General features: G+C 39.1%; 1 protein-coding gene across 2 annotated transcripts; it reads left to right on the forward strand.

The window, feature by feature from the left end:
- The first annotated feature begins 6,297 nt into the window (after positions 1 to 6,297).
- Positions 6,298 to 11,798, forward strand: LOC125298586. Of its 2 annotated transcripts, XM_048249368.1 has the most exons (5): positions 6,298 to 6,456; positions 9,115 to 9,518; positions 9,990 to 10,160; positions 10,496 to 10,537; positions 10,881 to 11,798. In XM_048249368.1, the coding sequence occupies exons 2-5, from the start codon at positions 9,263 to 9,265 to the stop codon at positions 11,144 to 11,146; spliced, it is 735 nt and encodes a 244-aa protein (XP_048105325.1). In that variant the 5' UTR covers positions 6,298 to 6,456; positions 9,115 to 9,262; the 3' UTR covers positions 11,147 to 11,798. The 2 variants fall into 2 exon arrangements, with proteins under 2 accessions (XP_048105325.1, XP_048105324.1); XM_048249367.1 differs by lacking the exon at positions 6,298 to 6,456 and having other exon boundaries at positions 8,291 to 9,518.
- Positions 11,799 to 15,701: the final 3,903 nt, after the last annotated feature.

The raw sequence follows: 15,701 nt of genomic DNA on the forward strand, positions 1-15,701 counted from the left end.
ACGACAGACTTGTAAAGTGAAGTCATAAATATAACAGTATATCACGTCTTTACATCATTACCATTATAATAGTTAGTTACTTACAGAATCAATGACAAAGGGAGAAAAAACAAGGGGAAACAAACACAGGGAAGGGGAATGTAAAGTACATCAGATAATTTCCCTTCAGGCTAATCTCATGTTTATTTTTTTCATTGTTTTTCCACATCTCAGCTATGACGTCACCCCAGTCCCTAACTATGGCATCAAGAGTGCGAGTGTTTATTCACTCTCATTTACGTGATAATTTACAGAGCAGCCTGTTTGCCCTTTTAGACTATTATCAATCATTATTGTGGAGAGCACAATATTATAGTGGCAGTCACGATTATGGACCCTTTCAACGATAAAAACAAAAACAATGCTTGAATGTTCTTTTTGGGCCCCAATCTACTTCCTCTGCATTAAGTTAAAAAGGAAGTCTTGTGGGGCCAACTATAATGCTGATAATGGAACTCTCTTGAAAGGGTCTATAAACACTTTTATCAAATACAGTGTATTGTTCCTAGGGATCCTCTAGCTAGCCGTTCAGTATTTTCAACTCCATAGTGGTGAATGGCGACACAATGTTGGCGATCGTACACCCTGTAAATGAGGAACAAACGTTGTAGCTTTGGACGATCAACAGTCCCAGCCAATTAACAATGTGGATCAATAGCACTGAAGGAAGGGTATAATTTTATTTGATTGTGGCTGTGTTGCTTAAATATCAATAACTTTTTTGCAAAACTGAAACCAAATTATGGTCTGTCTCCTTGAATAAATAATATTCTAAATATTACATTACATAATGTAATTTCATGCAATATATTAACATTTATATTTCATATCATGTATATTTTTAAATCAGGCCAAGAGTTTTTCCGCAAACACAAGTGGGACCTAGAGACACGTCTTGGTGTCCTTCCACCTCTTCTAATCGAGCTGGAGCGTTACGGTGTCCTCTCTCGTCTGGAGAGGGAGCAGGTGCTGTGCAAGCCGACCAGCCAAGAGAAGAACCATGTTCTCCTAGACATGATTGAGAGGAAAGGAGCCGTGGCCCAAGAGAAGTTTTATGAAGCTCTCCAGGCTCATGAAAAATATCTGGTGCAGGATCTCCAGCAATCAGCTATGTAGATAATCTGCTATGTTTTTTTAACACAGAGAGAAGATTATGTTTTAAACCAGATTGTTTGGCTTGTTTCCTGGTTCTACACAGGTCTCATAATTTCATTACTAGAACAGTAAAGAACATTATAAGGCTCTATGGTACAGAACCCTTGAAAATAATGGACAAAACTTAACTTAATAATGCTGAAGCCAGAGATGTATTAGGTCCACCAGGTGCCAAAAGGTATCTGGAAATTTGCGGGAAATCATAATCCTTCAGGGACTGATTTATGTTTAGTGTGAGGTGAGCTAGATAGTTTTTAAAAGAACAGCTCTGTATCTATGTGTAACATGTCCTTCTTTCATTCCGTGTTTTTTTTTTTTTTTTTTTTTTTTTTTACTTTCTCATTTTCCATTTGTTTAGTCTGTCCTCTCCAAGATCAATATACTTCACTGTATAGTTAAGGCCCAATCCCAATTCTCTGTCTTACCCCTTCTTCTTCCCCTTAGTCTTGAGCATTCACATGAGAGGGGTATCCCAATTCTCTTTTGGATCAATGGGTAGGGTTAAGGGTAGCTTACTTGAAACTGAGGGGTAAGAGAAATACCCAACATTCGCCGTTCACACCAGAAAAACAAGCACACCTTATCCTTAATGTAAAATTTTGTCAATAATAAGCATTCTAATAATTATAATACAATTGTTTTATGTTGCATTCAATCTTATGGCCATATACTGTTCTTCATAGGGAAGTTTTCAAAAATCACTATTTTGGGAACGTTAGTAGCATATAATTTTCGTCAATTTGCACGATTTTTGTCAAGTCACGCATTCTACATATTTCCATGATACAGCAAATTATACATGATACAGCAAATTATACATATACATGATACAGCAAATTTGGCAGCATACCATGTCCAAAATTTAACTTATGTCCAGCAGTTTTTTTACCACTAGTCTGATATGATTGCTGCATAACCTACTGCTGCCGAATCCTCACATCTACTTCAGGTAGCAATTACTTTGAATGTCAAGTAATGAGCATTTAGGATATGTTGTAAAATGTTGAAGAAGTTGTGGGACATAGTAAACTATATGTTTATTTTGTCCCCCATGCCTGGTTCATTCATCCCGACCAGGAGGTAGGCTACGAACATAGGCACATTCCACTTTTGTAGAAATAATTCATGAAGGTTTTTTTCAGAGCTGAAAATGCAACACTATTTGACAAAAGACAGATGTAGTTTTGCTAGTGACAAAATATTAGTTTTCAGTGTGGGACAAGTAAGGGATAATCAGAAATCAGAAATAAATGGACGACGCGTAGGCGTGAACAGTCCGACGCTTCGCTTCGCGTCGAACAGTTGCTTCCGCGAAGTCCATTTATTTCTGATAATGGACGCATCGAAGGGAATTATCCTGTTTATCCCATGGTCACTTACGAAATAAATAAATATGAAATCAATTATAATAACTTTTAAAGCTAAAATCGTTAGTTTTTTCAGCTGTTTATCACAACGCTGTAGAATGTTGATAAGTTACATCTGAACAGACTAACTCAGGCGTTGTCAAGCAACGTCATAATAATTTTATAGGTGTAGTATATCACTTTTTAATCGACACCCTTTTCAACCTAGACCATGGTATAATCTCTTTGAAATTATGTTTAACTCAAACATGTTTCAATCATCTGGGCTCTCCCTTATAGTAGGCTAATGGTGTCTCATTTCCAAGGGGAATATTTTCACCCCTATGTCTTGCCACTCAGTTTCAAGGACAAGGGCTAGGGGTCAGACAGAGGGAAAGGGGTAAGACAGAGAAATGGGATAAAGCTAAATTTTACCTCAACTAGAGATGAGCATCAGTACTCAGGATGGACAGAAATGAGCATCAGTACTGGTAAGACAGAGATGAGCATCAGTAAGGATGGCTTCAAGAAATGAGAAATGGATGCTAAAGCTTCACAGAAATGAGCATCAGTACTCAGGATGCAACTAGAGAAATGAGCATCAGTACTCAGGATGCTAACTCTTAGCTTCACAGAAATGAGCATCAGTACTCAGGATGCTAACTCTTAGCTTCACAGAGATGGGCATCAGTACTCAGGATGCTAACTCTTAGCTTCACAGAAATAGGCATCAGTACTCAGCACTCTTACTTTGACAGAGATCATGGGCATCGGTACTTTGGACCTGGACCTTGTTGTTCATTCTCAGTTGACAACTCAGATAGATTTTCCTACAACTAGGAATGCCTTTCCTGGTCAGAAACATTCCATTAACTATATGCTACACTGCTCCATATTGCAGCATACTTTAGATAGATAGATAGATAGATAGATACTTTATTGATCCCCAGGGGAAATTCAAGGAAACACACCTTTACACTCTTGTTTACAACATTATAATCAGAATAGGATTTTCAATAAAGATTTTAAAAAAATGCAACTAGAGTGGACCATTTTTGTTGGTCATTATTGTTCTCATTTTAATGTGTTGTGAAAATTATCACTCATTCATTATCATTATTATTATTATTATTATTATTATTATTATTATTATATCTTTTCTTCGCCACCTTTGGGATGCCAACAATGTCTGAGCAGTAGGCTAAGAAAAAATCCATCTTGTTAAAAATACCTAATGTTTTTCTGTTATGCTAGCAGAGCACAACTATAACTAATAGATCAAGGAACTGCAACTCCAATATCCAATGCACCAATACCCATCAGCTTTGAAGAAAGTGTAGCCAAATTCCAACATTTGGAACCAGATTGGAATTTGGTTGACCATGTTGTTGGGCTGAGATATGGTGACCCTCAACCGTGTCTGAAAATGTGAAGATGGAATTTTAATTTGGCCAATTGGACCATTCGTTTGAGTGGGTGAGACAGATTGACCTTATTGGTTAATTATCTGATTGGCAGCTCTATATGTAATTTGTTGTACCAGTCAGTGTATGAGTCAGTGGGCAGGGACCTGAGTATGACCCCCTTCGACCCCTACTGGGAAGTGAGGGTTATGATGTTGAATTTACATAGATATAAAAGCCAGGGAGTGTATTGTATTTCAATACTAAATAGTTACTTCTGAAATAGGTCTTCAATGCCCTGTCTAACTGGGTGTGATTCTACTCACATGATGGATTCACCTGTGAGAAAGTATATTCGATCTTTCTCCAAACTCACTTTTCATGAAATGTAATTATTTTCAATAGAAGACTCTGTACAATACCACAATTGGGCTGCTTGCGTTATGACACATTGTTAACTTGCCGTTAGATCTCAGGGGTTCGCTTGCACTCCTACTGATAATGTTTTGTCTTCCTTGACAACACATGATTCTTTATGAAACACTAGGGGGAGCTAGAGATACATCGTTGCCCTAGTCTAGTGCCACTTTGCAGATCCCCTGCATTCCTGCAGTGCTCTCTAGTGGGTGCAAAGGGAACAGGTGCAGAGCATGTTCAAGGTGTACAGCCCCCTCTGGCATGCTGGAAAAGACATGGAGTAGACTCATTTACATGTGAGGAAATAAAAAAGAGAGATATATTTTGTTATTTATGTTTCCCTCACCATAGATATTAGAAGGCTAGATACTGCATTGTCCATCAAGTTCTATTATATGGCATATGTAAACACAGCCGCCATATTGCGGGGGGCAAACACCTTACTGTCTATGGGCAACACTTGCTGACATTCAGAGACACCTGTCTGTTCTGGAGCCACCAGGCTCTGATGGCTCATGACCTTTGATCTGCATCATGATTCGGCACTGTGTATGTTTTAAGATTAAAATGTTTAAAGAAGATGTTCATGATGCTGTCATGCAGTGGTTAAATTGAGAAATTGAAAAATACATGTAAGCGGAACCTAACACAGGCTATTTACCTTAATATGTAATAGGTTAGGCTGCATATAATTGTATTGTAGTCTACTAATTATAAGGCATTACAAAATCCTTGAGGAACAAGAAAGACATGCAACATGGAAGACCCTGTCCTAAATATTTGTATTAGATAGATAGATAGATTGTTGGTGGAATGGGTTGGCCAGTAGGCCTAGGCCTACTCTCATAAGCGGAGGGGAGGGGGGGGGGGGGGGGGCGGTCGCTCCGGGCCCACGACCTCAAAGGGGGCCCACTTTTGGCCAAATCGATCTTGATTATTTTTTGTATTTACGATGCTTATTTGTACTGATTGCTGGGGAAAATTATAATAACAAAATGCTACTAAAGATGCCACTGGTCCGTAATGTAGAGTGCGCTCACAATGGGAGTTCATCTGTCATGCTGCAAATGAAATAGCCCGCACTCTCCCTCTCGCTACACCGTTTTAAAAGCGAAACTGATGCCGCAACCGGTCTGGGTTTGCCGAAGTAGCCTATGCTACAGGCTGCATTTAATACAAAAAATCAAGCAACATAGCAAGTAGGTCTATAGAGACAGGAGCCTAAGCTTACCGCGACAACAGCAATCACTATCAGGCGCACCAGCAGGAATGAATGCTATGGTACGCACACCCATCTAGAGACCCCCTCCTCCGTGCGCAACGAAACATTTAATGTCTGTATCCCGGTTTCGCTCGTGCATTGGTCACCTAAAAAGTAGCCTAGTAGCCTACAACATCCATATATGGCTTTAAACAGCGTGTGCGCTTTAATCCAGATGTAATGCTAACGTTTTGACAAGCAAACCAATTTTGACTACCTTGTTCATCTGACATACTCCTCTAGCGCTAGAAATAACTAATATAGCTTCGCTGCCTCCATCCTTTTGTTGTTTAAAAAAAACGTTTTATATCCATGATAGCCTTGAAGTCTTGAGTTAGTGACCTTGACATTGTGTGCTGATAACAGGCAACCATATAGCCTAGTAAAAAAAAGCAACAAGCCCATAACTTCTGTAATTGCTGCGTGCGTTTGTTGGGCTATTATTCTCTCTCCTGCTCAAACAAAAGGTGCGTGCATTAAGGAGATTTTGATAATGTGTTTACAAACTTTACAGAAAATTGTAAATAGCCTATTGTCAAGCAGTTAATGGGATACTGCACAGAAGCAGTTGGGAAGTTATGGTGGGCTAACCTGGTGTGAATACACAGGGGAAATTATCTCTCTTCTCTCTCGTTGTTGCCTCTTTTAAAACTATTTTTTTTAAACTAACTTTTTTTTTAACTATCCTAGGCTATTGTTTTACTTTGTAAGTCGCTTTGGACAAAATATTCCATAACCATAAACATAAATTGTGCCCCCTAGCTTTGAACCCTAACGTTACACGGAAATTATCAAATGTCGAAACCGAAAGTAATTGTCGCCGTCTGAGATGAAGGTAGGTACGCGCTGCTTTTTCGTTGGCATTTTGACCAATATTAATGTATCAATAGGTCGAATATCAGGTAGACCTAAGCACTGTAATTAAAATCACGAGGCATTAATCTAGAATCTAGTTATTCCTACCCAACCGAAAACTTTTGCACCTAGTCTACTTTATTAGAGAATTTTGCAAACACAATAGCTGACCGAAAAGAAACGAGGTGCTCGACTCACACAACTTTTGTGATCGTAGGCCTGTGGTTTTCATCCCAGTGGCATACGGCATCCGTGTCTAAACTCTAGACTAGTCTTCTTGCTCATGTTGATTGTGACTAAAAAGGTAGTTCCAAAGGACTTCGAAATGCGTGTTGTATTAGCTTACGCTACGAGTTGGAGACTTCCAAGTCAAAGGTCTGTAGCCTTGGCTACTAAGCGGATACTGAAGTCTAGGCTAAACTTGTTATAGGCTACCTGATTAGTCGACATAGGCCTACTAAGTAATTCGATTTGAACATGTTATGCTCAATATGTGTTTGGACACTTCACAGCTGTTGTGTTGAGTGTTGTATTTGGAGCGGACACTTCAGGTATAGGCCCAGGCTATTTATTAGCATGAGACTCCTCCTCGTGGCCTATACAAATATAAAGTGCAACAACCCCTTAAAAGAAACCTTTAGGTAGCCTACTTAACTCTTTACATAATTTGTCTGCTCTCAACGTGCTCCATAGTTTATATGTACAGTGACATTTTCATGATAGACCTACAGTTCATTTTTATTGTAGACTTAATTGCCTTAAGTCAACTTAAATAGCCTTAATACCTGAGTGACTGGTCTGCAACTCAAATTAAATATTTGTTTAAACTTTGAAGATTATTAGTCTACAGTAGTTGCCTCAAATATATTGGGTTAGTTTAACCATCCAGGTTTACAGTGCTATTTATGTTACATTTTCATAGGGGAGAGCCAGGACAATTGAACAGGATGAATAAAACACTGTGGTTTTCTCCGAGTGCAAAGATGAGAGTTAGATATTATGAACCGGGACGAATTAAACACTTTTTTTAACAAGACATCGCACCACACTGTAAGCTAATATTTTGTCACTACAGTTGCATGTTCAGCTCTGAACAAAAGCGTTTAGGAGTTTAAAAACAAAAGCTGAATGTGTGTTTTGTTTAATTTGTCTCTTCTGGACATGGTTTTATTTCATCCCGTACTGACTGTAATGCACTCTTCTCTTCACTCAACAAATCTGTCCTCTACCGCCTGCAGTCCTTTCAAAACGCTCCTGCTAGATCACTCACACAAACCCCTCCTAAAAAAACGCTCCTGCTAGATCAAACAACCCCTCTGCTCTGCTCCCTACACTGGTGCCCTGTAATGTACAGGATCCAATTCAAAATTCTCACCATAACATATAGGGCTCTACACGGTCAGGCCCCTGCTTACTGTATCTTACAGACATAATTCAGCTCCATACTCCTTCCCGCTCTCTTAACACTCCTGTTGTGTTCTTTTTATGTTTACTAGTTTTGTGTTCCCGGTCAAAAATGACTGCTGCATTATAACTTATTATTAATCCATTGTAACACATATATTATCATCTAATGTTGTGATAGACCTTTGTATCAACTTGAGTTCTATTGGATATTACCAGTTTTGAACTTCTATTTACTATTTATGGCCTGCAGGCCTCATTGACCTGAGCTCATGCAAGTCAGAAAGGGGGTAGATACTATTGGGGAAAGGTTCCGGTGGAGGCTGGCTTAGATGCAGAGGGGGAGTGGTGGTGTGTGTGTTTTAATGTATAGAAGCACATCTATAGTCCATCTGATCAATAGGTATGTGCCTGGACTCAATTGTATACACTGACAATTTTCTCACCCATTCATTTCTAATGGCTGGTCATTTTTGACTGGGAATACACAGGTATTCTGAAAACACCCAAATTGTTATGAAAATTATCAACGTTTGTTTTGTGTGTTCAGATGCCCTCTGTTAACAAAGTCATGGAGCCTCATGATGGTCAGAATAGATTAACAGTATTTTTTAGAGAAAATAATTGTCCATTGGTCAAATTTGACCGCAAACACAACAGGAGGGTTAAGTCCATTAATCAAAACCTTTTGTTAGTCCCACAAACTTCAGAGGTGTGGGGATAAAGCGTTTGCCTCTACTGCCCCAAAGTCTCTGGAATGCTCTTTCAAATAGCATTATAGGTTTGCTGAAAAATATTGAGCGTTTTAAGGGGCAACTGAAGACTCATTTATTTAGATTAGCTTTTGGGTAACTTCTTTGTACAATATCCTATTCATTTTATTTGTTTTTATTAAGTTTAATTTTATCTAATTTATTTACCCTTAAATTCTATATTGCTATTACCGGTATGCTTTTATTTTTCATGCATTTTTTGTGAAGCTCTTTGTGATCCTGTCTGTGAAAAATGCTATATAAATAAAATGTACTGACTCACTAAAATAGCATCTTTAGGACCATTAATGATGGGTTGTAAAATATTGGAGCTGTGGGAAATTGGCAAAGCTTAAACTGTTATGTCAAGAATTTACAACTCAGTAGTGGATATATCCAAAGAGGAAATACAGGATATATTGGCATTATTGCATACATTAATTGAACGATTCATTCATCCATTGACCTTTATTGACACACAGAAAGACACCTTGGGGCCTTGTCTCTCTTATTTGTCCTGGGAGTACAACAAAAAAACAGCTGAGACAACTGCTCAGGGACAACGGTCACAGACACTGAAGCCACCCCAGACTCCAGCCATCCAGTAATAATAACAATTGGGACCCCAAAATGACCGCAACCCTGAAGGAAGTGATGAGGAACACCCTGGACAATCTCACAGGGGCTGACTTTAAGAGGTTTAAACATTACCTACGAGACCAGGGTCGATTCGCATGGGGGAAGCTGGAGAAGGCCGACACAGACGATGCTGTGGACATGATGGTGCAGGCAAACAGCATGGGAGCTGGGGGCGTCATGTTGACCATCTTGCAGAAGATGAACCACAACCAGCTGGCCATGGACTTGGAGAGGGATCTGGCAAAATGTAAGTGTATACCTGACAGTCTATGGACCCTTTCAAAAGAGTTCCATTATCAGCATCATAGTTGGCCCCACAAGACTTCCGTTTTAACATTCCATATGTTATCTTAATGCAGAGGAAGTAGATTGGGGCCCAAATAGAACGTTCAAGCATTGTTTTTGTTTTTATTGATGAAAGGGTCCATAACGACATGCTTGTTTGGGTATATGTGGGAGGAGTTATGTGCATTCATTGTTTCTTTCTCTCTCGTTTCTTTTTCTCCCTTTCACTTTCTCTTGTGTACTTTCTCTGTGACTCTTGCTGTGTCATTGTTATCCTTTTCTTCCTCACCTCTCTTTCTCCCTGTTATTCTCACTCTCTTTCTCCCTCTATACTATACCTTCTTTCTTTCTTTCTTTCATTTCTCTCTCTGACTCCCTTCCATCATCTCTTATTCCTTCACTCTCCATCTCTCTATGTATATCCTTCACTAAGTGGGGAGTCAGCCGTGTAACCCGTGGCAGGGCGGAGGAGGTGGAGGGGTCAACGTGAACGTGGCGGCTCACTCTGGAGGGATGGTGAACGCCCCGTCCATGAGCGGCTGCACCATCAACGGCCCTCTCACCTTCAGCTACGGAGGAGTGCCCAACGCACAGCAAGGAGGGGGTAAAGACCCACTGTCAGCCATTTCACATTTGGGTTCCACAGCATGTCAAAAATGAACAGCAACCCAGGTGTGATTATGATACTAGTGAGTAGGTCAGCCTTGACGACAGACTTATAAAGTGAAGTCATCATTATATCAGTATATCACGTCTTTACATCATTACCATTATAATAGTTAGTTACTTACAGAATCAATGACAAAGGGAGAAAAAACAAGGGGAAACAAACACAGGTAATAGGGATGTAAACTGCTACAGAAGCTAATTTCCCTTCAGGCTAGTCTCATGTTTATTTTTTCATTGTTTTTCCACATCTCTGCTATGACGTCATCACAGTCCCTTACTATGGACAAGATCCGTTTGGCATCAAAAAAGGAGGTATGTTTTTGTCCATTCCCTCTCCTTCTGTGATCATTTACAGAACAGCCTGTTTGTCCTTTTAAACTGTTATCATTATTGTGGAGAGCACGATATTATAGGTGCAGTCAATATGATAAACACTTTTATCAAATACAGTGTATTGTTCCTCAGGGTCCTCTAGCTAGCCATTCGGTATTTCAACTCAATAGTGGCAAATGGCGCCTAAATGCTGGCTCAACTTTGGATGATCAGCAGTACCAGCCAATAAACACTGTGGTTCAATAGCACTGAAGGAATGGTATATTTTGATTTGATTGTGGCTGTGTTGCTTAAATATAACCAACTTATTTTTTTAAATCAGGCCAAGAGTTTTTCTGCAAACACAAGTGGGACCTAGAGACACGTCTTGGTGTCCTTCCACCTCTTCTAATCGAGCTGGAGCGTTACGGTGTCCTCTCTCGTCTAGAGAGGGAACAGGTGCAGTGCAAGCCGACCAGCCAAGAGAAGAACCATGTTCTCCTAGACATGATTGAGAGGAAAGGAGCCGTGGCCCAAGAGAAGTTTTATGAAGCTCTCCAGGCTCATGAACAATATCTGGTGCAGGATCTCCAGCAATCAGCTATGTAGATCTTCTGCTATGTTTTTTTTTTTTAAACAGAAAATTAAGTTTTAAACCCGATGGTTTGGCTTGTTACCAGGAGAACCAATTGTGGTTCTACACAGGTCTCATAAATTCATTATTATATGGCTCTGCGGGTAATGGTTTGTCAACAATTAACCCTTAAATGTGTCTGCTGAAAACATGGACAATAGTTAACTTACAATATATAGACTAGATGTATAAAATGATGAACGGATCGATTTTAATTAAAAAAAAAGAAAACACACTCATTTAAAAGTGCTATGTATAGTTTGTCTACACATAGCTGCCCAGATAAAGTGAGCTTTAGTGCCGGCGCTGGGCTGCCTCTCTCGTAATACCAACCAGCTATAGTGCCGGTGCTGGGCTGCCTCTCTCGTAATACCAACCAGCTATAGTGCCGGCGCTGGGCTGCCTCTCTTGTAATACCATTTTGTTCCATGTGTGGCGCTGTATCAAATACAATGACCATGATATGACGTCAAGACACCCTGAGTCCTATAGAACTCTACACATAGCCCCTTAAAATGTACCATGTTGTTTCTCTCAGGTAAACTAATGTAAGTAAGTCCCGACAGGGCGAACCGGACCCCGCCGCGCAGCGGAGGGGTCTTGTTCCGCCCTGAAGGGACTTATTTTCCCAATAATGACCGGCGTTCTATACATTATCCCTATTATTACATGGCTACTTGCCAAAACGAAACAATAAACTCCCCACGATGTGACTCTTTAGCCTACATAGCCTAGGCTATAGCCTATTTGTTACCATTTCATCGTGGCTTTTGGTGAGAAACAAATAGTTCTACAACAGTTCTACGCTGAACTTGAATCAAACATTCTTTAGAACACAGCTGATCCACCGTCTGCTTTCACTTTTGAATGAAGTTCTAGTCCTTGCATAGTGATATGAAAGACGTGAAATAGAAGCACAAAGCCCATTTTCCTTGACAGCGGTCTGTTATACTTAGCAACGGTCTGTTATTGAGAATTAGCAGACGACCGAACGTTGGGAAGGCCCATTCAAGTGAATAGAGCATTCTGCAGCATTATGAAGAGCCGTGTAATAATGCAAATATATGAACTTACAATGCAGAAATACTGTATGCCGCACAAAAATCATGTATTTCACATTGCTTCAAATTGACCAACTAAAGGAAGTGCTTGTACACTGTCCCTTTCTCTGGGTCCAGCACACTGACATGGTGACCAAAACCCTCCAATTTGGCTCTAATTCGGATCCAAACCACATCTGGGCCAGATCACAGACAGATATGTTCCAAATGTGTTCCAGAGTCTGATCCTCTAATGGTACTCCTGTGTGAACAAGCCAAAAAACATTTTTTTTTAATCTGATGAAGATTTTATATTTCCCTATAGCCTTAAAACGTGGATTGTATGTCTCATATGGATTGTTTAATTATTTGGCCATTTCATCCCCAAACTATTTTACTTTTGAAAGATGTTTTGGTGACTTTTAAAAGATTTGCTTAAATTGTGACATGGAACCTATATAAGATTTTAAAGCCAAACTATTTTATCCTGAATATTGATATGAAAGACTACAGCTTTCAGTCTTGTCATTTGTGTAGTTATTATAATGTTGAAGTCAGGGATTTATAGGTCTACCAGGATCATGTGCATGTTCATTGTGACAGCCAAAAGTGACCCATGATAGCAATCCTTCCATTTGTGGGAACTCAGAACATTACATATTCCTTGAGGGACTGATTTATGTTATCTTTCCTGATCAGAAACATTCCATGTTATAACTATGTAGCATACTCTTTTACACTCTTGTTTACAACATTATAATCAAAATAGGAATTTAAATGAAATTAATACAAAAATGCAACCAGTATTCAGAGAGTCTATTTTTGTTGATCATTATTGTTCTTATTTTAATGTGTTGTGTAATTAATCAATCACTCATTTACCATTATTATTATTATTATTATTATTATTATTATCTGATTATGGCTTCTGATGAGCATCTGTTGTGTCAACCAGTCATGAACGCTAGGTCAAATTCAAGACTCTTTTCATCAGTGGTTCCATGTTGGCAGAATGAGTTGCCCAGTGGTCCTGTGATAATTTTGGGTCTTTTAAGAGGGGTCTAAAGGCATATCTGGTCAGCATGCACTTAATTCATTAAGCACTTCATATGTGTTGTGATTTGTATAGTATTGTTTTTATTTTCATTAAAACTGATTGATTAATTTTACATTGTTGTTTAGGCATAAAAAAAAGGTTTGGTTCCTGTTGGTTGTCAGTTGAGGCCATGGGTCGGTAGGGAATTTTTAAAAAATTTCCCCAGTGGCAGTAAGGGATAGGTAGAAAATCAGTCCCTCCAGGATTTCACGAGGTTTTTTGAGAGTGTTTCGACCTAAAATGCCTGGATGGAAGTTGCGGTGTTTTTAGCTGTTTCTTGTGGAGAAATTGCGGGAGTAAGTGAAAATTGCAAAAATAGTTGCGATTTTTTTTTTTTATTTAGGGCAATTAAGGTTAGTAAGACCAAAATCACACTGATAATCTTGATGCTTATTAAAAAATGATAATCAAAGGTAAACAGTAAGGATTACAGAAAATCAAAGTAGGCCTACTTTATTTGTGAAAATGCTTTGACTGAGGTAATTCACAAAGCAGTATAACCTTTAAGTAGAACTGTCCAAAAAGACAGTCACCTAAAGAGATGGCATCATGTCATATGTTTCAATACATTCATATATTTTGTAATTCATATTAAGTTCATATCTTTTTAATAATTCATAGTCTGTGGCCTGCATAATTACTAATAGCCAAGTAAGTATCTAGTAATTTCATATTGATGTAAACTGACTACACTTCTGTTTAATGTCATTACATTGGTGGTCTAATTGACTAATTGACTGCCTGCCCCTTTAAGGACGTGAGAGTAGCCTAATTACATTTCTGAGTGGATTGGAAGGCTTGCATCTCACTGTGTTCAGCTACGAGTGTAAATCACTTTTTGCATAGTGCATTACGATATGTGGATGCAATTGGGAATGTCTTCTATGTCATTAGTTAAAATAAATGTTAAAAAAAAAACAACTCGAATGAAATCATTCTTGGATCATAGAAGAGGTAAATGTCTTGCAATTTTAATAATTTCTATGATTTTGGTAGCACTACTCAAACTAAGCCCACAAGCTAAAAGCATAGAATATATATACTGACATATATCTATGAGCTAAAAGGACATATCCAGGTAAACGTTTGCCAATGGGTTGCATAGCCTACTCAAATGTCAGTAAACCAAGTAGGCCTTAATTAACTTACTTGTATAGCCTAGGTAGGTTAGCAACACCAGGTTGAGAGATGCAAGTAAGCAGATCATTAACGTTAGCCTTCTATTTATTGTCATCAAAACTGCAGAGGAACGAACACGTTAGGGCAGTCTTTGGTGTCATATGCAGAAGGTGCAGAAGTAAGTGTGCCATCTGGCTCAGGGGCGCAGGAGGCACGGGAGACGTGGGGGATGTGTCCCACGCAGTGCTGAAGAGACAGCCGTCGTCCCCCTCACTTTTGATAAGGAAAAAAAGCCTTATATACGCTAAATAAATAATAAATAGGGTTTGCGCTAACTATGTAAAACTCCCCATTAACAGCATCACATCACTAACCACAGCCACTACTGTAATGTAAGACTGCACAATCTCATATTCACTCTGTTGGATATCTGAAGCCAGTTTGTCTACTAACAACCATCATTAGAGATGCTTTTCGTTTGGAGCAGCATACTGGTAGGCCATCAAAAGCATAACATTTTCGGTTTGGTTTGGGATCTAATTTACTGTTGGACTGTTTGATTATATTGCTAAATGTTGGGACTGATGGCCACTGAACTCTGGGAGATATTTGATGGTTCACTGTTATGTTTCATGCAGTTGTGTCGGGATTTCCACCGCTGTTTATTGCGAGACAAGGTAGCCATTCATTGAATAGGGGTTGTACTGTAATAGAAACCTTTTTGCGTAGCCAAGTAGCCTAAATTGAGTTATTGTTTAATTATGCATGATTTAGTAGGCTACTTTTTATTAAATTCGTAGGCTGGAATGCCTTGAGTCACGCAACAATTAAATGTAGTAGGCTTCAGCCTCTGGCAATTAGCTCGAAAGGGGCGGCAAGACAATGAGCTTGAGAACGTGTGTTGGAGACCCATGGTAGGAAAACGACTCCAACCAACAATATAACCAACCAACAATATAATAAAATATTAAGAAGAGGTGTTATTTCATTGACTTAAATCGTATCGATTTGACAGCACTCGCAAATCTGAAGAAGTCACCCTGCTTTGATGTGAGTGTTTTGTCTATTTGCATAGGCGTTCATTGGGCTAGCCTACGTGGTTTGATACGTGCTGAAAAGTCCTGTTTGCTGTTGAACTTGCGCTTTACCTATTTTATGTTGATTGACAAAGCCATACATTATGGCCCATAATGCAGCCTACAATGATTGTGTTGTCTGATCTAGCTATCCTCTGCCATTCAGAGCTCCGGAAAGTTCCCAGCTATTTTGAAACAC

Source organism: Alosa alosa, chromosome 7 (genome assembly GCF_017589495.1).
Source record: "Alosa alosa isolate M-15738 ecotype Scorff River chromosome 7, AALO_Geno_1.1, whole genome shotgun sequence".
NCBI classification, from domain to species: domain Eukaryota; kingdom Metazoa; phylum Chordata; class Actinopteri; order Clupeiformes; family Clupeidae; genus Alosa; species Alosa alosa.